Raw genomic sequence first — 24,248 nt, 5'->3', positions numbered from 1 at the left:
TAATTGACATACAGCATATGTCAAGGTGTACAGGATAATGACTTGACATTCATATATTGGGAAATGATTACTGCAACAAGTTTAGTTAACATCCGTTATCTCATATAGATATAAAACGAAAAAGAAAAAATATGTTTTTTTCCTTGTCACGAGAACTTTTAGGATTTGTTAGCAGCTTTTAAATATATCATCCATAGTGTTAACTGTAGTCATCGTATTGTACATTACATCCTCAGTACTTATTTATAATTGGAAGTTTGTACCTTTTGACCACCTTCATCCAATTCCCTCACCCCCTGCTTTTGGTATCCACAAATCTGATCTCTTGTCTATGAGTTTGGTTTCTTTTTTAAAGTTTTATTTCTCCTTTTTCTCCCCGAAGCCCCCCAGTACATAGTTGTATATTTTTAGTTTTGCGTCCTTCTAGTTGTGCTGTGTGGGATGCTGCCTCAGCATGGCCTGATGAGCAGTGCCATGTCAGCGCCCAGGATCCGAACTGGTGAAACCCCATGCCGCCAAAGCGGAGTGCACGAACCTAACCACTCGGCCGTAGGGCTGGCTCCTGAGTTTGTTTTTTTTTGGTTATTTTTTAAGATTCCCTATATAGGTGAGATCATACAGCACTTTTCTTTCTTTGTCTGACTTATTTCACTTAGCATAATGCCCTCAAGGTCCATCCATATTGTTGCAAATGGCAAGATTTCCTTCTTTTTTGTGTCTGAATAGTATTCCATTGTATATATGCCACATATTTATGCATTCATGCATTGATGGACACTTAGATTGTTTCCGTGTCTTAGCTATTGTAAATAATGCTGTAGTGAACAAGGGAATGCAGATATCTCCTCAACATAGTGATTTGTTTTCCTTTGGAAATATACCCGGAAATGAGATTGCTGGATCATATGATTGTTCTATTTTTAATTTTTTGGGGAACCTCCATATTGTTTTCCGTAGTGGCTATACCAGTTTATATTCCCACCAAGAGTACACAAAGGTTCCCTTTTCTCTACCTCCTCACAAGCATGTATCATCTCTTGTTGTTTTGATAATAGCCATCCTAACAGGTGTGAGGGGATATTTCATGGTTTGAATATGCATTTCCCTAATGATTTGTGATGTTGAGCACCTTTTCATGTACCTGTTGGCCATCTGAATATCTTCTTTGGAAAAATGTTTATACAGGTCCTTTGCCCATTTTTAAATTGAATTTTTTTCTTTTTTGCTATTGAGTTATATGAATTCTTTATATTTTTTTGGATATTAACTTCGTATCAGATATATGATCTGATATTTTCTCCCATTCTGTAGGCTGCCTTTTTATTTTGTTGATGGTTGCCTTTCCTGTGCAGAGCTTTTTAGTTTTATGTAATCCGACTTGTTTATTTTTTCTTTTGTTGCTTATGCTTTAGGTGTCATGTCCCAGAAGTCATTGCCAAGACTCTCCTATGGTTTTAAACATAGTTTTTTATTAGCATCTACCATGTGCTAGGTATTATGTTAAGGGCTGTAGAAAAGACAGACAGGGTTCTGCTTTGCGAGTGTGTTGGGGATGGGATGAGGAGATAAACTAAATCAATTAAGAAAATATTTTCACATAGTGATAAATGATATAAAGAAACTTCTCTCTGATGGATTGAACATATGCTGTTACCTTGTTCCTATAAAGCTATGAAAATGAGAGTGAAGAGATTTTAAGAAGGCAAAAGAATGGGACAAGAGACAATGGCAGCAACATTTTGTAAGCTATAAAGCAGATGGATGAAAAGTAGTAGATTAGGAGATCTGAGAAGGCTGAATACTGAGCCAGCAGTGGGGGAATAGCTAAGAACCAATCCTGTTTGTATTGTGGAACAAAGGCCTTGGAATTGAGAGCGTTAGGTACCTCATATAGTAAGGGCTGAAAACATGTTGATTGATTGAGAATCAGATTAAGAAGCAATTGGAATCTCTGATCCTTTCCTATACAACTCACAGCAAATGATTCTCCGTTTTCTACCTTAGAACGCTAGAATTTTTTCCCCCTGGTGGTGGTAAAAGAGGTTCTCTGGACTATTGCACAACAGGCACACTTCAACATGGGGGTACCATACTGAAGATAGATAAGCTTACATGTCGAAGGTGAGAACTGTTAACTTTCTTCCCACCTTTTGATTTGCCAACATTAATTTTTGCTTGCTTTTTGGCTTTTTGTCTTAGATTGAAGAAATACACGTATCTTAGTTTTAGACCACAGATCCTTTTCTATTTTTTGAAGAGGAACCCAGTTCAGAATCAAAGTTCCTATCATAGGTTTTATAGCTTTCTTTCATTATTGTTTTCCTGTTTAACTTTGTATTATTATTTAACTTGAATATTTCCAACATACAGAAAAATATAGAAAATGAGACTCTTGAAATACCTCATCTCAGTTTTAATAAATATTTACAGTTTGCCATATATGTCTTAGATCTGATTTTTTGAGAATTAAATTTTTTATACTTAAAGCCCTCTCCTCTCATTCCATTCTCCCAGAATGACCAACATATGAAATTGGCAAGGATCCTTCTCAAGTGTCTATATGCTTTCTTCATATATTTGTATCTACAACTATATAAAATGTTGTATAGCAGTTGTATAATTTAGAAGTTTATATAAAGAGTTTCCTACTGTAGTTATCCTTTTGACATACGCCTCTTTACTTTTTGAGGTTCATCTTGATAAATATATAGCTAGTTTATTTAACTTCTCCATAGTAATCCATTGCATGAACATATCTAATTCCCTTTTGATGGACATCTAGGTTCTTCCCATTTCTTAGCTATTATTGTCAGTACTCCATTTAATATTGTTATACATGTCTCCTTGTGCTGAAATATATACACTTAGTGATTTAAGGAGTGGAATTGCTGTTCATAGGGTTTGCATGCACATTTTAACCTTACTAAATATTGCCAAATTGCTCATCTGTGGGTTTGTACTGTGTCAGTTCTTGGTATTTTTTCTTTTTTAGTTTCTGCCAATCTGATGGTTGTCAGATGCTTGTGTGTGTGTTTGTTTTGCATTTCTGTGTTTACTAGTGAAGTTGAGAATTTCGTTTGTTTGCCTCTCTTGGTTTCTTATTGGTGAATTACGTATCCATATCCTAAACCTATTTTCTCACTAGATTATTTGTCTTTTTTCTTACTGATTTGTAAGACGGGGGGGGTGTGTGTGTGTGTGTGTGTATATTTTGGATATTGCTTCTTTGCCAAATATATACTTCAGTAATTGAATTCTGGTTGAATTGCATTGTGGTTAGACAACATGATTTATGTGATTTTAGATTGAATACTTTTCATGATTCCATTTTATTTGCATTGTTGGCTTATCAAATAGAACTTTTTTGTTCTGTTCTTTAGTGGTTTCTTTCAGGTTTTTAATACAATTGTTATTACATTGTACCTTCAAGTAATATTGTCCCACTTCATCTGTATTATAAGAACCTTACAACAATATGCTTCCATTTCCTCTCTCCCGACCTTTGTACCATTTTTTGGTCACATATTTTATTTCTAAATATCTTATTAACCCCAAAATAAATGTTACTAATTTTGGTTTAAACAGTAAATTATGTTTTATGGAGATTTTTTTAAAAGTCTTATATGTACCCATATATGTACTGTTTCTGGTGCACTTGTTTTGTTTTCCATTCATTCTTTTGAATTGTGTCAGTAATTTTCCTTCTGCCTAAAATACTTTTCTTTGGGGCAAATCTGTTGGTGATGAGTTCTTTCAGCTTCTATGCCTAATAAAATCTTTATTTTGCTTTTGTGTTTGAAAGGTACTTCCAAATAAGTACAGAATTCTAGAATTACTTTTTTCCCCCAGTATTTTAAAAATGTCTCTCCACTGTCTTCTGTCTTGCATTGTTTCAGATGAGAAGACTGCTGTCATTCTTATCTCTTGTCCTTGGAATGAAATGTGTTTCTTCCAGTTTAAAATGTTCTTTTGATGTTTTTAAGCATTTTGATTTTGATGTGCCTTGCTATAGTTACTCCCGCTACCACTTATTTCTTGTTCTTGGGGTTCTTTGAGATTCTTGATCTGTGGGTTTGTAGTTTCCATCAGATTTGGAAAAGTTTTAGTCATTATTTCTTCAGATATTTTTCTGTCCCCTCTTCTACTTTGGCGACTCCAATTACACATCCGTTAGGCCAGCTGAAGTTATTCCACAGCTCACTGATAAACATCTGTATTCATTTCTATTTTGTCTTTTTTCTTTATCTACTTCATTTTGGATAGTTTCTGTTTCTATTTTCATGTACACTGATCTTTTCTGTTGTTCATGTCTCTCCTTAACATGCTTATGCTTTTCTCTAACTTCTAGAGCATATATGTATTTATAATAATTCTTCATTGTTTTTGATTACTAATTTTGTATCATTTTTATATCTATTTTCATTGATTGATTTTTCCCCTTATGGGATATATTTCTTATTTGCATGCTTATTAATTTTTTGATTGGATGCTGGAAGTTGTAAATTTTACCTTGTTTAGTGCTGGGTATTTTTGCATTCTTTTACACTTTCTTGAGCTTTGTTCTGGCATGTAGTTAAGTTACTTGGAAGAAGTTTGATCTTTCAAAACTTGTCTCTGAGTGTGTTAGATTGGGGTCAGAGCAGACTTTTGGCTAGGCTAATTTTGCTCCACTGCTGAGGCAACCTTTTTGAGTATTCTACTGATGCCTGTGTCTTTCAAGGTTTTTCCACTCTGGCTCCTGGGAAAATGTACTATTTCTGGTCTTTTTTCTCAAAACCATGGTTTCCTATAACTGGCCTCTTGTTTTGTTGTTTAAGGTAGGAGTGTGAATTCTTTCTTACTGCATTTTAGTGAGATTTGTAAGTTCAGTTTTTATACTTTTGGCCCTTTGAAATTCATTGTGATTTTCTTTATGGCTCAGTAGATGGTGTATATTGTTGAATGCTCACTTGCGTTTGAAAACTGCATGTTATTTGTTGTGGTGCTTTATAAATGTTGATTATGTAGAGTTTGTTATTATTATTCAGACCTTTTTTTTTCCTGCTTGTTCTACCAGTTACTGATAGGAGTGTGTTAAAAATATGGTTTTGATTGTCTGTTTTTCGTTGTTTTCTGTGATTTTTGCTTCATGGATTTTGAAGTTCATTATTAGGTGTATACATGTTTAAGATTGTTATGTCTTCTGGATGAATCATCTCCTTTATCACTATGAAATGTATATGTTTATCACTGGAAATATTCCTTGTCCTGAAGTCTGCTTCTATATTTTCTGTTGTTAATATAGCATCAGTAGCTTACTTAAGATTAGAGTTTCTATTGTATATCTTCCTTCATCCTTTTACTTTAATTCTTTCACTGTCCTCATGTTTTAAAAAAGTGTCTGAACAGTATGTAGTTGGTTTTTTTAAAAAACACAATCTAATAAGCTCATTTAATTCAAATGCTTAAGTTTATTTAAATGTAATATAATTATTGATGTAGAATAGGGGATACCAGCATTCATTCCCCTTTCAAAAACAATTAGATAGCTATTTATGAATGAAAATAGCTCTAGGGAGCGAGACGTGAGTCCTGGTAAGACAGACAAACAGCAACACAGCAGAGCAAAAAAAAGGAGAATAACCATACTGAAGGGATTGCTGGAGAGACTGGTTTAGCAGAAACGTCTGAAGATGGCTAGGATCAGAAGGCAAGGGTGGGAGCTACTTCTGTCAGCCAGTGGACTTTTGCTGTCATGGTCTCTAGCGGCCTGCTCTGTGGAAGACCCTGGCAGTCTTTGTCGCTGAGGGCCTCAGGAGCACCTGCAACAGCTGTGGACTCCCCACAGTTTTCACGTCAAATTTTAGATGCTTAATGTATTTTTATTTGGTGTGTTCCACATTTAAAAAATGATACACCTCATAGTTCATGAGAAGGGAAAAGCAATATTGCAAGCACACCCTTTTATTTCACTTCTCATTTGGGTATGACTATTTTTGCTATTCTTTTTTTTCCTGTTTCTTCTTTTTTGTCTTCTGTGTGATGGGCGTTGAGGTATATTGCATCAGAGTTGAGGTCTACCACTTTGGTATTTGTTTCTATTTTTCCATATATTCTTTATTCCTTGTTCCTCATTTCTTGCCTTTTTTTAGAAGTCATTGACTTTTCAGGATTCCATCTTAGTATTCCATTTTGTTTTCTCTGTTTTTGATGTACTTCTTTTTATTGTGTTTCTAGTGGTTTCTCTAAAGATTACAAAATGCCTCTCTTACTTTTCACAGTCAACCTTGAGTTTGTAGTATGCCACTTCAAGGACAATGTATTCACAGTCAACATTGAATATATACCATTTTATGAAAATGTAAAACTTTAAAATAATTCTACTTAACCAAGCTGATGTGTTTTGTGATTTAGACTGTTATAAACCCCACTAGACATGGTTATTTTTGCTTTGAACACTTAATAGTCTTTTGAAGATGTGATGGAAAAATGAAAACCCCTTTTTATACTCAAATATTTACCCTTTCAGGTATCTTCATCTTTTCTTTTAAATCCCTTTTGTCTGTATAACTGTCTGTACTATTTCTTGTAGTGCTGATAGAAGTCTAGTTTTTTTTTCTCTTAATACTTTAAATATATATTTTCATTGTCTTCTTGCTTCTTTGTTTCTGATGAAATTAGCAGTCATTCTTACTGTTCTTCCCCTAAGGATAGTATATCCTTTTTCTCTTTAGCAGCTTTTGAGATCCTCTTTTTGACATTGGTTTTCAGTAGTTTGATTTTGATATTCTTCGGTTTCATTTTAAAAATATTTATCCTGCTTGTGTTTCACGGAACAAGAGGATCTATTCTTTGAACATTGTGAACTCTTATTTATTCAGCTCTGTGCTCTCTCTCCTTTCCTCTAGGATTCTAGTCATTTGTTATAATGTTTTATATTATCCCACATATTTCTGATACTCTGTTCTTATTTTTAATATTTTTCTCTCTGTAGATCGGTTTAAACAATTTATATTGAACTGTCTTTGAGTTCATTATTCCTTTCCTCCACTCTGTCCAGTCTGCTCCTAAAACCATCCAATGTCTTTTTATTTTTATTTTTTTACTTCTTCAGACTTTGTACTTCATTTCTGGGATTTACATTTTGTTCTTTCAGTTTCTTTTCTATAATTCTCCATTTTTTTCACTTGTTCTCTTTTCCTGTTAATTCTTTAATGCTTTATAGTAATATTTTAAAGTTCTTTTTGCTCATTCCAGCATGAGTCATCTGTGAATTTCATTCTTTTGCTTGTTTTTTCTCTTGAGTTTTCTACTTCTTTCCATGTTTTGTAATTTTTTAATTGTATCTTATACATTCTGTATTCAAGAGTGGTATAGAGACTAAAGTAGTTAATGCTTTCTTCCTAAAAGTTCTTGCCTTTTCCTTTGCCATGAGCAAGGTTAAGAGACTGATCTCTTTGGTCTAGTCAGGAATTTAGTTGAGTTGGAGCTCAGTTGTTGCTTGAGTTAGTTTCAATTCATTGACTTTAAAGAATAGTATTTTTTTTTACTTTATCTGTATTTTTATTGTTAACTGTGGGAGCAGTGTTTTACATTTTAATCTGGAGAGGATTGGTCACTAATGTTTTTTAACTTAAATCTTTTGTACTATGAACGTGTTGTCTCTATGATACCAGCTCATCCAAATTTTAGTCACTCATTCTGTGAACTATTTATAATGTCACTCTTTGTAAATATTCCTCTTGTGCTTTGAAGCACGTTTTCTGAAATTGTTTCATTTTTGTTCTTTTCATTTAATTTGTTAATTGGGTGTTTACATCTTCTATTTAAAAGTTTTCTATTAAAAATTTTTCAAAGTAAAAACCTATTCAGTGTAGAGAGAGGTATATTAATTTACTAATATGATCATGGATTTTTAAATTTTCCTTCTAGAGCTGTCAGTTTTTGGTTCATAGCCTAAATTGTGTTCAATGCAAAGAATTGGCAACTACCTGAGTTATAAAAAAGATTTGTTATCTAGTTTTTATTTAGAGTAATTCGCTTTTTAAAACAGCAGTACAGTTTTGCGTCACTTAACAATGGGAATATGTTCTGAGAAATGTGTTGTTAGGCCATTTTGTTGTTGTGTGAACCTTATAGAGTGTACTTAGACAAACCTAGATGGTATAGCCTACTACACACCTAGGCTATGTGATACTAATCTTAGGGGCCTGTCATTGACTGAAATGTCATTATGTGGTGCATGACTATTTTATATTATGTTATTTTATTGTTCCAGAGACTTTCATACCCCAAGGCCATGTATCAAGGTAAATTTCTGGATGGGTAAAAGATACGCCTTTCCTTCCCCTCCTTTTTAAACCCCTTTAAAGAACGAAAAGAGAAATTTTGAAAGAACATATTGGAATTGAGAACTGGAGTGATGTCTGGTGAGCAGATCAATTTTAGAAAAGATAAATATTGAAGGTTGAGGATTTGTGAATTATTTCCCTTTAAATCTTGTGTCCATATATACTTTGGAAGATCTACTTGCATTCTCAGGTGTATTGGTACCCCAATTTGAATGCTTTGGTAGTCACTCATACTACCAGAAATAATATTCATTAGAATTTTTTTGACAGTAGATTTAAGGAAAAAAATGTAGAGAAAAATAATCACCTAAATAACCTTTGCAAAGGATATGACAAAATGATTCTTGTTTTTGGCATGTCATCTGCTTATTTTATAGATAGGGAATCTGAAGGCAAGTAGGGGAAGCACTCATACAGTTTTACAGTGTTTTTGTGTTAGATTCCTAGAACTCTTCTACTTCTGTCACATCTGGAAAGTACCCACCCCTTCTCCCCCTCTTGCTTTTACTTTCCCTTAAAAAAAAATCCTAGTAATAAATACTCCTAATTTACAAAATCAAATGATACGACAAGATTCATAGAAAAAATCAGCAGTCCTCAGTTCCATTACTCCCTATCCCTTATCTTAACTCCCTAGGAGCAATCTGTTCAACTTTTAATTGTTTTTATTTACTTCTATACTGCTAAATAACATGTCTATTTTGTGCTACTTGGGAAGTCTTATGGAAGGAAACACTTCTTCCCTCAAAATGCCACTTACCCTTGTGTTGAGCAACTACTATAGAGTTAACTGTACTTGGGAGGATGAACTGGTGGCAGGTAAACTCATAAGGGCCAACATTCACTTATAGTGAAATTTATGAAGCTGAGTTAGAGTAGCTGTTTTGATAGGTCTGAGCAGTGCATTTTCAGCCAGTTGGAAAGTTCTCTCAAATGCCAAATATCAGAAGGATACTAAACCATGGAGTTGGAACAAGAAGATTTAATTTTACAATTCACATGTTTAATTGTTCTGGGCTCAAATCAAGCAGTTGATTCATTTTCATAGTAGGGATAATCTTATCTGATCTTTAGTATAAAAAATTAATTGCAGAAAAGAATAGGAAAATATAGGAAAAAACCAATGTGTTACTGAAGATTTGAAGCATATTCCATTTCAGAGGGCAGGCATGCTCCCTTTTAGGTAATAGACTGTGAACCAAAGGGGACAAATGTGACAGAACTTGCTGTATTAGAAAGAGCACTGAGAGTGGAGAATAAGATTCTAAATATTTTTTTTTCTTTCCCCTAAATATGTTTCTTTTCACTCTTTCTCTTACTCCAGTTTCCTCATCTGAAAATGAGATAATTGGGATAAATGATCATTATACTTTTGTGGAAGCTTTGACAATTGTAAGAAATGTTTAGAAAGTCAACTTCTTGGACTTGTATTTTTTTTTTTTAAAGATTTTATTTTTTTCCTTTTTCTCCCCAAAGTTCCCCGGTACATAGTTGTATATTCTTCGTTGTGGGTCCTTCTAGTTGTGGCATGTGGGACGCCACCTCAGTGTGGTCTGATGAGCAGTGCCATGTCCGCGCCCAGGATTCGAACCAACGAAACGCTGGGCCGCCTGCAGCGGAGCGCGCGAACTTAACCACTGGGCCACAGGGCCAGCCCCCTGGACTTGTATTTTTGGTAGTGGGTTAGATGACTTTAGGGGATTACCTTCATGTTCAGTTTCTGAGACAGTTCTAACAATTTTATATGGCTAGACTTATTTTGATACAATTGGCTATACTCTTCCCATTTTTAAGTGTTCTCTTTTTACTCCACTTTTTATTTTATATGATTTTCTTTCATATTTACATATGAAATTATAGTTTTATAAATTTGCCATTTATCTCCTTTCTTGAAGTTATTCCTTTAAAGATTTAAGTTGTAGAAGAAGGTGCCATTAATGAATTCCTCGTGTACTTAGTTGGTCCCAGTTTTCCTTTGACCTAGAGGCTTTGGGGGGCTTTTCCCCTTCCCTTCTGTAAATCCGTTGCATTCTCACCCTATTAACATATCCTAGTTGATAGACTGAAATGAAGTATTCAAACTTAACTATTTTGAAGGTAGTTTGCACAATTCCTTTGCAAATGAGCTGTTATTTATTAACAGTTTTGGCTGTACACGTTCCTCTTATATAAATATGTGGTCTTTGCTCTCTAACCAAATAATCTGTAGACAGTTATAGATAATCAGTGTAAAGAAGTCCCAAGAAAGATGCAGAGGATTCTGGGATACTTTGTTATCATTGTTGGGACTCAGGGCCCCTGTGAGTTTGTTCTCTGTGAAAGTTTAACTTCTCAGGAATGTGTCTGACCTCCAATCCAGTTTGTTATGCAGGAAAAAATTTCACTTTTAAAGCTTTATGATACTGTGTTTTACAAATTTTTTCAGTTGTGAAACATTAATTCAGTTGAGTTTGTTAATTGGAATATCCTAATGTGATTGTCACTTCATTTGTCCTCCCTTGTCTGTTTGTCTTGACTGAAACATTTCATTGATCTATTTTGCCTTTTATCCTTGAAAATGCAAAGATTCCCTCCCTCTCCCCAAAGAGGGTAGACTCTAGGAGTGTTTATGAAGCGGCCATACTTTTGTGTAGTATGTGTAATATCTTAGTGATTCTTCAAATGTTGATGGACTGATTCTTACCATCTGGGGACTTGTTAAACATATGGATTCCTGGAGTCTTCTCTAGAGTAAGAGAATCAGATAATGTCTGTTCCAGTGTCATTTTAACAAATGCCTCAGATAATTCTGTTGCATAGCCTGGTAAATGAAAATTTTATTAATCTCATTTATTTTTGTTTGTTTTGGAAGTACTCCGCTGGGGTTTTTTATTCATCCTTTTCAACTATATGTTAAAAAATAGAGTTATATTTATTCATAACCATCTCCTATTGTTATTCCATTTTTATGTTTGGTATTTTTTTACGTGTATTTATCAGATTCATCTGGAATTTCTTGGTTCTTTTTGTAAAATTTAACAGTAAAAGATACATATTTGTAATTTTATTTTTTGATACCCAGAAAACGGCAAGTTTATAGTTATCATTTATCTCTTATCTCATTATTTCAGTTACCAATTTGGGTTATTTACCTCTCCCTCCACTTAATTATATTAAAATTTTTGTTTTTATATGTTTCTATATGACTGAAATCTTCTATAGAAATATATTAATTCTCACATCTGTGTAAGTAGGTAATAACTAGAAATAGTAAATTTGACTTCTGAAATGTATGGATTTCTTCCCATTTATTCTGCTTCTTATTCCCCTGCCAATGAAATTCTTGTGGGGAAAGTGATTTTAGTCTCTAGGAACTATGTTAGTTTCACTATGATTTTTGGTTTTGATGTCTTACTAGTTTGATTGGAGAAGAGAAGGCTAGGACAGGTAACAGAATTGCCATTTCCCATAAATAGTTTTTTCAGCATGGTAGATGAGGAATGTAATTTGAAACACTTGTTTCTTAAAATTAGTTTTAGTTAGTTTTGGGGAAAATGCCTTTTAAAAACGCCAATTTAGTAAATGGGAAAACTGATTAAATAGCCGTATAGACTGACTTAAATCAATGTATAACATTGCTTCATACTGGTTATACTGGGGTGTTAAAGAAAACTTTGAACTCGTAGTTATATTTTTAAAAGAACAATTATAATTTTCTATTATAGGAATCACATGCAGCCCAACTACAGATCCTTATGGAATTCCTCAAGGTTGCAAGAAGAAATAAGAGAGAGGTATATTATTTTGTGTCTTTTACATAATGTTTCATTTAATATTGTTGACTAGTCCCATTTCCCCCCCACTTTTGTAAAGGCATTTCATGCTAAAAAATTTATTTAAATATTTAAAAAGCATTTAAGTTTCCAGGAGTTTTTCTTAAGCTTTGTTATTTTAACCTCTTTTACCTTTACAACTTGATACTTTAAAAATCCACTTTTGGAGATGTGCTGAAAAGTTTTCTATAAGATTGAATACAATGGCTTACCTCAAAGCTGTGAAGAAGAAAACAGGATTATCAAATGACAGCTTACTCCTCGCCCTGAAAAGAAAAGTTAGGAAAATGTGCCTAATAAAGCCTTAAGTAGAGAGGGTTACAGTCTTTCTCATGGTAAAAATGCACGCTGGGGGAGAAAACATGTGAAAACATAGCTACCTATTTAGAATCTGGAAAGTGTAAGCATGCAGGATAGCCAAAAGATAATTTTTATTAACAATTTTATAACCAGAATGTTCTAATTTTACATTTATAAAATTCGTCGGTCATTTCGCACTTGTACAAAATATGGGAAAATCAAAGGCAAAATTCTGTGCTCTGGGTAGCATCCTAAAATAGCTTTAAAAACTTTTAAATTCCTAACTGTGTCACTTCTCTTATATTTTTACTTTGAGTTGTCTAATTAGGATACTTTCCACTCATTAAAAAAATATAAATAACCGTCTATTATGTGCTAGGTTCTAGGCTATCTTTATTAGTTGAGAAAATAAAACGATGAGTTTTTATTTTGATGAAATACTTTCAATGCATTGACAGATCCTTACGTTATCTTAGTTTGGTATTTCCCTTTTTTCTGATTGTTCATGATGTCAATGTTTTTACTTGATTCAGGTTTGGTTTTTCTGTTTTATGCTAGTGTTGATAATTAAATATTCTTTACATGGTTTATGACTGTATTTGTCCTATCCTTAACTTTTGCTTACAGTTGTGCTTTTAGTATGTCTATTAAAAACGTTATCTTCATTATAAATTTAAGACTTATTCCTTTTTTTTCTTTTTGAGTGGGTACTTCTTAAACTTCAGTGTGCATGAGAATCACTTGAGGGGCTTGTTAGAATCCAGGTTCTGATTAAGAAGTGTGTGTTGGAGCCTGATAATCTGCATTTCTAGCAAGTTCAAGGTGATGATGCTCTTGGTCCTTGGACCACACTTTGAGTAACAAAGTTGGAAATTTTATAATGTATGGAAATAAAATTATTAATTCAATATGTAGACTCAACATTTTTTGCTGTAGAAAATTCTTTGGAAAAGTGGTAATTTTTTATATTCCATACATACTCCTCCCACCTTTTAAAACAGAGTGTAAAATTGTTTCGCAGTAGTTTTGCATGTTTCTTTCTGCTTTAGACTTTGAAAACATTGGGAGTGAGACTTAAAACATAGGAAATTACTTAATAGTGAATGAGTAAATGAATCAATTAAATGAACATTCCAAACATGAGGATATCCGAGGGTTAAATGTAATGCCTGGTCGTTATCTGTGTCCTGAATTATTTAAGATTTTCCTTAGCCCCTGAGGTTTTTCAGTGCTTCTTTAGGGGTCTATTAATGCTTGTAATAAATTGTTAGATTTGAAATTGTCTCAGGTAATAAGGATACAGCACATAACTGTAAAAAAACCCCAGAAAACTGTGAACGTTCTGAGAGTTTTACCCTACTAGCAAGTTAGCCTGCCACAGTTTCACAGATGCTGGAGATAAAGACTTTTATTACTCATGTCACATCTGGCAGCATCAGCTTCATATTTGCATCAGTTCCACCTGACCTCCAAGGGGCGATGTAGAGATGGGCCCAGGTGGATTCTGCACATACTGTAGATTTATGTTACAGCTGTGGAACCCTGAGCTTAGGAAATTCCAATCTTTTAAGAGAATCTGCTAGCAAACCTGTCCAGTCTTTGCCCTGCAGGGAGACACTATATATATTATACTGATCAGAAAGTAAATATGCCCTCTGTCCTGGAGGAAGTCAACACAAACATTCTTGAAAAGATAATTTGGAAGAAAAACTATCACAAGATGTGCAGAAATGGGAGAGATTAGTGGAAAATTGTTTCCCAACAAGATCCCTACCTTGTGATCCTAATTTGTCCTCTTTCTGATGTGGTGGCTGGTGGCCTTCAGTAACACCTTCTATCATATTTGCCTTTGATCACATAGCTCTTAATATGAGTGTTTCCATTTTTGTTATTAAACATTTGGGTTAATTGTGCTGTAGAGTTTTTCAGCTTGACTTTAGTTTGAATCTAATATGATTCTTGTGAATGATTGATTTTTTTCCCCCTTAGAGGTAGTTTATCCAAGAAATATACTAGTTCCAAGTATTCTGGATATTGGTGCCTCTTATGTGCACTAGTTATATTGTCATTAATACATTTTGGTTTTCTTGTTTTTAATGTATCCATGATTGAGTGATTTTGAGTATTTCAGATTTAATTACAGAAGGGACTTTGAGGAGCTAGGTTAATAAAGTTTTGAAAATTTGAAAATCTGAAGCTAAGTTAACAGATTTTTAAAAATTTACCTATTATTTTGATTAAATTTCATAAATTTCTCCATGATTGGAGTTGGGTACAGTAGTGATTTGTAATTGTAATAAACTTTAGTCTAGAAAGTATAGTTGACAAATATCTCATGATTTAGTGCAGACAGAATGGAGTGGTTATATTTTCTTCTTGCATACATTATAAAGCATATTTGCATGTTTAATCCTCAAAATGAGTATAGTTGTTAAAGGTCTTATCTCCCGCAGTATAATTTGTACTTGAACTTATTCAAGCAAAATATAGACTGACCAGGAGGGAAACTACTACTTTGGAATTTATTTTCCTAAGATTAACATTCAGACTTTGAAAATTAACTTTATGATTTCATACGTAACTTTTAATTGGGATTGTGATGAGTCTTGGTTTAGACATTGATATATACCAATCAAAGAAGTTAAACTGCTTTTCAGATTTAACATACTACTTATTTACATCAGTGTCACATCTCACTGCTATTCGGGGCTATTAGAATCCTACATTTAATTTTCGTTTTTTATTTTTTTCCTACTGACTTTCTTTTGAATATTATGAACAGGAATGTGCAAGGCACATAGTAGATATTTGCATAAATTATTTATTGCTGTGTAACAGATTTCCTCAAATTTAATGGCTTAAAACATCAAACATTTGCTATCTTGGGTCAGGAATATTGGTGCAGCACACCTGAGTGCCTTGGTTCAAGGTGTATCGCCAAGCTACACTTGAGGTGTTGGCTAGGGCAGCAGTTATCTCAAGGTTCAACTGGGATAGGAAGCCTTCCAAGTTCACTTGCGAGCTGTTGGAAAGGGACCAATTTCTTGCCTCATGGGCTTCTCCTTAAGATAACTTCCTATGTGGCACAATGGCTTCCCTTAGAGAGGGCAAGTGAGAAAGTAAGAGAGGGTTTTGAAGACAGCAATCACATTCCTTTTGTAACTTAATTTTGAAAGTGACATCCCAACACATGTGCTGCTTTCTGTTTCTTAGAAACAAATCATTAGGTCCAGCCTGCACAAAGAGAGGGAATCACACAAGGATGTGAATACTAAGAGGTGAGGATCTTTGGAGGCTATCTTAAAGCCTGCCTACCACAGCATTTAATGAATGTGTATATTTAAATGAAGACGTTATTCTTTCTTCCTGGTCAGATTAAACAAAAGGGCTTTGGATTCCATATAAAAACCAGTCTCATCTGTGTAAATTTGTACCAGTATTTGAATAATTACTTTATATTTCGTTTGATTTAAAGTATACTCCTGGATATTTGTGGTACCTGTTTAATTTACTGTAATAGGGCAGTTTTGATGAGTCTTGGTTTCATTTGGAATTTTAATGAATTGAATTTTGCAATGTTTTTGTGTGAGATAAAACACAGAAAAGTCCATTGAACAAATTTACAGTTTAAAGAATCACAGTAGAGTGGCCGACCACGTAACCACCGTCCTTACTAAACAATAGATGATTGCTAGGACCCCCACATCTCCCTGCTGACCCTTTCCAGATTATAGCCTTCTCCCTTGCCTATTAGGTAGTCAATATTCTGGTATGTGTGGTAATCACTTCCTTGTTTTTCTCTATTGTTTTAATGCCCAAGTATTTGTAAGTTTTTCTTTTTTTGAACCTATATAAATGCACTTCTGCAGTACATAGTGTTGTTGTCTTCTTTGGCTCAATGTTAAGATTCGTTGATGTTGTATATGGCTGTAGTTGATTCATTGTTGTTGTTGTATGGTATTCTATAAAATAAGTATAACCCACTTTTGTTGTTGATGGACTTTTTAGCTTTTTCAGTTTTCGGCTTTTCGCAAACAATGCTACTATACATGTATCCAGGTATATATTAGTATATATATCTATATGGTATGTATGTAGAAGTGGAATTGATGAGTCATAGGATATGTATATCTTTAAATTTAATAGATAAAGCCACACTGTTTTCCCAAGCAGTTGTGTTAGTTACTCTTCCTACAGGCATTCTGTGAGTGCATGTTCCTCTTGCACTGTATTCTTGCTGGTACTTGGCATCGATAGACATTTTCTGGTTTAGCTGATCTTGGGGTGTATATGTTCTCTGTGGTTTTAATTTACATTTCCGTGATGACTAGTGAGATTGAGCACCTGCTACTATGTTTATTGGTCATTTGGATTCTTATGTATGTGTGAAGTACTTGCTTAAGACTTTTTGCATCTTTTCTATTTAGTTGATTTTCTTAATGGTTTGTTGTTTGTATAATCTAGATAAAAATTCTTAGTTCTGTCTATCTCTGTCTTTCTCTCTCTCCATTGCAAGTGTTTTCCCCCTCTAATTGGGCTGCTTTTTTCGTTATCTTGATGTCACTTGATGAGTAGAAGTTTCTGTCTTTAATAGAATGAAATTTATTAATCTTTCCTGTTATGATTAGAGCCTTTTTGTGTCAGGTAAAGAATTCTCCACCAGAGGTCATGAAGACATTTTGCTATATTATCTGCTTGAAGCTTTATTCTTTTATCTTTCATATTCTATAATCTATTTGGTATTTTATTATTGTGTATAATGTGAGGGATAAGGAACTTTGATATCCAGTTGTTCAAGCATCCTTAATTTAAAAGTCCATCCTTTCCCCATTGCTCTGAAGTACCACTTTTGTCATCTATCATGTGAGCATATAGGTATGAGTCTGTTTCTTACGCTCTCTTTCTATTCCACTGGTCTATTTGTCTATCTTTTTGGCAGTACCACACTGTATTAAATATAGAACTTTAAAGTAAGTTACTGTTCTTCCTTAGGAAAGTCTCAGCTATTCATGGCTTTTTGTATTTCAATATAAATTTTAGAACCAGCTGGTACATTTCCATGGTAAACCTGCTGTGATTTTTATTGGAATTACTTTGACTCAATACATCAATTTGGGAGACTGTCTTTACAATATTGAGTCTTCTAACCCATGAACATGGTATTTCTCTCTCTATATTTAGGTTCTTAAGGATGTTCTTCAAAATTTTGGTATTTTTTAGGGTATTATTCTTATACATCTGTACTTCAGAGTTGTTCTTAAGTCTTCAATCATTTTTTATGCTATTGTAAATGATGTCTATATCTTTAATTTCAGTTTGTTGCTGGTATATAGAAATACAGTTAATTTTTACATATACTTTTTTTTTCATATCCAGCAACCTTATTAAACTCTCTTTAATTCTAATAATTTGTAGATATTTTTTCCTGTGTACACATCATCATCTGCAAGTAATAACAGTTTAGTTTCTTTCTTTATGATCTTTATATCTTTTATTTATTTTTCTTGTCTTACTCTGCTGGCTAGGACATCCGGTACAATGATGAATAGAAGTGGTGATAGCGGGGCATCCTAGTCTTGGTGCTGATCTCAAAGCGAAAGCTTTCGGCGTGTCACCATTAGGTATGATGTTTTTTGTAGGTTTTTTGTAGGTACTTTTTATTATTCAAGGAAATAAATTTCTATTCTCAGATTCCTAAGAGGACTTTTTTCTTTAGTCAGGAATGTGAGTTGAGTATTCTCCAAAATTTTTGTGCATCTGAGATGATACGAATTTTTCATTCTGTTAATGTGAATAATTACGTTTGTTTAACATTAAAAAGTCAATCAACTTTGCACTTAGGGTGACCAACTGTTCTGATTTGCCCAGGAATATCCTAGTCTTATCACTGCACAGTCAGCATTCTAGGAAACCCCACTAGTACAGTTGCTTGCCCTACTTGCATGCCTTATGTAAACCAAACTTGGTCATCATGTATATCCTCTTCTATATTATTTGCTTTGCTGATACTCTGTTTAGAATTTTTGCATCTGTGTTCATTAGTGAAACTGTTTTATAATTTTTGTTTCTTATCCCAACCTTGTTCAGTTTTGCTGTAAAGATTGTTTTATCAGATGAGTTGGGGAATGTCCCATCTTTTTCCCTTTTCTGGGAGCATTTGTGTTGTCTAGGAAGGATATCTTTGGTGAATATTTAAATATCTTACTGGAGAAGCTATCTGTACCTGTTGTTTGTTTGCAGAAAGTTTTAAACTATTGATTCACTTACTTCAATAGTTCTATCCTTATTCAGGTTTTTGTTTTAGATATCACTTTTGATATGTGTACTTCTTCTAGACATTGTCTGTTTCATCTAAATTTTCAAATTTATTGGTATAATATTTAATTTTTAATGCCCCCAGAATTTTTAGTGATATCTTTTATTCCTGACTCTTCTTATTGGTGCTGTGCCTTTTTTTCTTGATCAGTTCTTGCCAGGGATGTATCAATTTTATGAGTCTTATTTAAAAACCAACTTTTGGCTTTGTTTATGTTCTCTACTTTATTTTTGTTTTCTATTTTAATAATTTATACTCTGTATAATTTCTGTCCTTCACCTTTCTTTGGTTTTAATTTGTTAACTCGGATGTACATATTACTGTGCAAACTGTTTTTTCTAATATAGGCATTTAAGGCTGTAATTTTTCTTTTAGCTGCATCTAATGATTTTGGTACGGTATTTTGTTTGTTATTTATTAGTTCAAAATAGTTTCTAATTTTCCTTACAGTTTTTCTTAGGCCTGTGGGTTATTTAGAATTGAACTACTTGGACATGGGTATTTTCATGTCTTTATGTTATGGATTTCTGCTATGGTTGCATTATTATTAGAAAATACTTTTTGGTTTTATTCTTTTGAGTATGATATTTGTACTATCACCTGGTAGTTAGTTAAATTTTGAAATGTTCATGCTTGAAAAAGTGTTTTCTGCAGTGCTGTGGTGCAGTGTAAAGTTGGTTAAATGTACGGTGAGAATTTTCTGCATCCTTGGTGAGTCTTTGTTTCCTTGTTATATCAATTACTGAGTCATTATGTTTGAAGCGTTGAAGGAAGTTGAAGGAAGTTTGCCTTCCTTCAAGGGGAAGGAAGGCAATATACATGGAGATGGAAATGCAAATGGGCCAGCTATAGACTATGTGACCTGAGAGATACATTTTACATTATGTTACAGTTATCTTATGGTATTAGCTCCTTCCTGGAACAGGCCCTTCTATTTTAAATTCTTTTAGGCAGTTAGGGAGGAGGTCAAGCTTTTTTCAGTCTTTTATTCTTGAAAATAATCAAGCCAAGGAGGCACATTTTGGGGTGGCCAATTGTGATCCCCCACATAGGACATTAGAGTTTAATATTTTTGGGATATCAGGTGGTATTAGAATTTTTTTCTGGCATTTCAAGTTCAAAAGTGGAATGAAAATTATTAATTTGATGTTAATTATGTATTATGTGTCACACAAGTGATATTGGCTATCTCTGGATGTTAATATTACGGATGATTACGTTTATCTTTCCTTTTTTTTTGTTTTTGGTGAGGAAGATTATCTGTCTGAGCCAACATCCATTGCCAGTCGTTGTCGTCTTTTTCTTTTTGCTTGAGGAAGATTAGCCCTGAGCTAACATCTGTGCCAGTCTTCCACTATCTTTTGTATGTGGGACCCACCAAAGCATGGCCGACGAATGCAGTACGTCTGTGCCCCAGATCTGAACTTACAAACCCAGGCCGCCAAAGCAGAACATGTGTAACTTTAACCACTTGGCCATGGGGCTGCCCCTCATCTTTCTTTTTAAGTGTATTTTTTTAAAGCAGTCGTACTAAAGATCTGTCAGCATTTGTTTAAATAAGGATTTCAAGAGTGAAGATTTTATTTATTTATTTTTTTTAAGGAAGATTAGCCCTGAGCTAACTGCTGCCAATCCTCCTCTTTTTGCTGAGGAAGACTGGCCCTGAGCTAACATCCATGCCCATCTTCCTCTACTTTATATGTGGGCCACCTACCACAGCATGGGGTGTCAAGCGGTGCCACATCTGCACCCGGGATCTGAACTGGTGAACCCCGGTCTGCTGAAGTGGAACGTGCACACCTAAGCGCTGCGCCACCGGGCTGGCCCCCAAGAGTGAAGCATTTTAAGTAATTAAATGAAAAAGGTTAAGGGATGACCATGGGGTGCTTTGCTAAATTAGAGGTTGAGATCACTGGAGTTGAAAATGTGTGTGAACCAAAAGATAAAAGGCTTCAGTGTTGGTGGGAAGCAATTAGGATGTTTATCAATGGCTGAGATCAGTAAAGAGAGACGTGGCTGCTTGGATTGAGCCAGACCAGAGTGGTTCTTATGTGAGAGTGGAAGACTAATGATTAGAAATGGTCATGGAGTATAGTACAAGTGGTCAGTTCCCACCTAGTCCTGAGAAGCCTGGTGCATGAGAGAATTTTGACCAGCTTTTATTTGAAAGCGTTCCAAGACAGACTGTCTTTGAGGAAGAGCAGGGTTTCAGTGTTAAGGTTAGGAGTACCGTGAAAAGTGTTCGGGTGTAGGAAAGTACTCCCCCCCCACCCCGATTTCTGTGATAGTGTGCTCTCCCCTTCTTGATAGTTAATGCAGGGCTTGCTCCATCTTCCTTTGCCAGTCTCTTAAACATTGGCATTCCCTACTCTCCAGGTTTTTTTCCTTATCTCTTCTGACTATACTGGTTGGTATTGGGTATTTTCATTCATTATCATAGCTTCAAACTTGTTATTTCCCTTTCTCATAGCTGTTATGCCTTTGTACATATTATTATTTATCCTGCTTATTCTGTCTTTCCCTACTGTTTTCCACCTGGCACAATTCTATTAGTCCTTCAAGGCTCAGCCTTTCATTTAGTTTCAGATCTAATTTCAGTTATCCAGTTGCCTCTACTATCCTGCTGAGTTTTCCATCTAGGTTAGGAGCAATCTATGTTCCCTAAATTCTGTGTGCAGACCATCATCCTAATGCTTACTGTGATATTTCAACTATTGGCTTACTTGTTTTGCGTCTCCCCTAAACTGATTTCCTTGAGGGCAAGGGCTATAGTTTTCTAGATCCTATTCTCAGTATTTTGCAAAATGCTTAGGATTGCTAAGTATTTGAATTAGTAAATTATTAATTGTATTATCTACTTTGCATGTATTCCCACAGAAGAGAAGATGCTAATGTTAATAAATCTTAAAAGTCTATTATCCTTACCAGTCATTAAAGAAATGAAAGTTAAATAATGAGGTACTGCTTTCAAGAAGTAGTATAGCTTAGGTGGTTAACAGCATGACTTCTGGAGCAAGAAGGCTGCTTTGATTTGAACTCAAGTTCTGCCACTTACATGCTCAATGATCTTGGGCAAGTCATTTAATCTTTCTGTGCTTCATTTTTCTAATGTTTAATTGACCTGTTTCACATCTGATGATAAGTATTACATAAGTATTCCTTATTGTTTTACATTTTAAAAATTGGTTCAATATATTTGGGTTAGATTAAGGTAGTCTTATGTATGCTGGTGATAGAAATTTAACTTTGTATAGTGTTTCTGAAAAGCAGTTTTGTTTTATATAGTGAAGAGTCTCTAACTCTATTTCTTTTGATCGAATAATTTCATTTTTAATAATCTCTTAATAAAATTTGAAGTACAGACTCATATGTTCCAGAATTACTTATAATAGTTTGCAAACAACTTAAATCTCTATTGAGAGGGGAATGGTTAAATATATTATTGAATATGATTCCACAATAAAAATGTTCGCATTTTAATGGCATGGGAAAAGGTTATGATGCAGCAGATATCAAAGAGAAAACATTATCTTAAATATGTTTTTAAAAATGCTTAAGAAGAAAGTGTTAAGATCCTAACCCGTGATTGCTTTTGAGTGGTGGGATTTAACGTCTGTGAGACTAATTTTTATTTTTAAAATGGGATTAACAACTGACATGCTGACATTAATTGCTGACAGTTAAATGAGGTAATTTGAAAGACAAGTTCTTTGGGTATCTTGTATGTTTATTAGGTCACCTTGTAATTATTGTTCGTCTTTCATATGTTTATTGTGAAGTCGATCCTTGCATTAAAGAAGGACAATATTGTATTTTCTTAAATATTAAGTCTCTACATTTATATTTTAACATGGGGGCTTCCAACTCTTTTTGTGTGCAGGTTTTCATCCCTACAATTTGTCAATGGTGCCCAGTTTCCTAGAAATCATTTTCCAAATGTAAAGTTATTTTATGATCCTGGTGATGCCAGTGTGGTTTGGTTTAAGCTTTTTCTTTTTCTTTTATCTACAGCAGCTGGAACAAATCCAGAAGGAGCTAAGTGTCTTGGAAGAGGATATTAAAAGAGTGGAAGTAAGATATCAAGAATTTCTCATCTGTACCAGTTTTTCAATTTCATGAAATTGTCACTTTTCCTTTAAATTGCTACATTATATTTATGGGATTGGCCTTTTTATGTAGAAAGTGACAGATGTTACTTTGGTTTTAATTGAGAGTACATTTTTGTAGAAAAAGCTATCCGAACACTTTCTTAATGATAAAATGCATTCTAAATTTGTTTTCACAGTGTTTTATTGCCATAATTATTCTTAGGTAGATTGAAAAAAAAAATCATTGTTTTCTTGGTGTGCTTTCATATTAACTTAAATCAACTCCCACAAAACCCTCAATTACTACTATAAAAGTGATGTGTCACAATGTTGTTGTTTTATTAAGTAGATAAGTTTTTACATATCTTCTGTGCAGTCCTAGGTGCTAAGGTTAATTTAAAAGGAAATATGAGAATACATTACTAATTATCTAGGAATTTATAATATAATATAGTTTACTTATAGAAATCCATTGGAGAATCTTTGAGAGGCTCATAGGCTACTATGGTGGGAGGTTATTGTCTTCAGCTATATTTAATTTATGTTTTTTTAAAATTATTCACGTTATAATTTTCTTTTGCTGATAACATAGAACATGTTAAATGGTCCTGAGTTTAATATTCAGTGGAAATTCAGTATCCCATGTGGCATTCCTGACTTGTTACTGCCATGTTTATGCCCCTTACTTGGCTGTGTGATTGAGCTGAGCTTGGGTTAGTCAGAATCATTCTGCTTGATTATGTGTCTTTAGTGACGTTTAAAATTTTGCTGTTTTTTCATTAATCAAAATGTAGAACATAAAAAAGAGGCCAGGTTGTTAGTATGATTCAGAGGCATAATTTATGCAATAATGGTTGATTAGGTGGCCTTTTTCTCTAGGTTAATGATCAAAAGTTAGAATTTAAGTCATTATTAAATAAAGCTAATATTTGAATCAAGATGAAATGTTACTTTTCTTACTATTTGCAGAGGGTGTTTTTTTTGTTTGTTTTTTTTAAGATTTTATTTTTCTCCTTTTTTCTCCCCAAAGCCCCCTGGTACATAGTTGTATATTTTGTTGTGGGTCCTTCTAGTTGTGGCATGTGGAACGCTGCCTCAGCGTGGTCTGATGAGCAGTGCCATGTCCGCGCCCAGGATTTGAACCAACGAAACACTGGGCCGCCTGCAGCGGAGCGCACGAACTTAACCACTCGGCCACGGGGCCAGCCCCTGCAGAGGGTGTTTTTAAAGCAGAGACTGGCCTATCCCGTTGTTCTGTACTTTAGAGAATTGAACCTAATGATTCAGTAACCGTACTGTCATATTTATCTTAATATTTATTAGTAGGTTCTTACCCGGATTAGTGATTAGCTAGTTCACTGTTCTCATAGTGTACTGTACATCTCATTTAAAATACTTATGT

At 34.1% G+C, this 24,248-nt stretch overlaps 1 protein-coding gene across 3 annotated transcripts in view; it reads left to right on the top strand.

The window, feature by feature from the left end:
- Positions 1-24,248, top strand: part of COP1 (COP1 E3 ubiquitin ligase) — a 238,708-nt gene that overhangs the window by 50,734 nt on the left and 163,726 nt on the right. For 2 of the 3 annotated variants that reach the window (XM_046682582.1, XM_046682581.1), the window contains exons 6-7: positions 12,035-12,103; positions 22,770-22,829. In XM_046682582.1, the coding sequence (XP_046538538.1) occupies positions 12,035-12,103; positions 22,770-22,829 (129 nt within the window). The remainder of the gene's footprint in view (positions 1-12,034; positions 12,104-22,769; positions 22,830-24,248) is intronic. The other variant, XM_046682583.1, reaches the window with a different exon arrangement.

The sequence above is a fragment of the Equus quagga genome, chromosome 13 (genome assembly GCF_021613505.1).
Source record: "Equus quagga isolate Etosha38 chromosome 13, UCLA_HA_Equagga_1.0, whole genome shotgun sequence".
NCBI lineage: Eukaryota > Metazoa > Chordata > Mammalia > Perissodactyla > Equidae > Equus > Equus quagga.
This window is presented reverse-complemented; position numbering and strand designations above follow the sequence as displayed.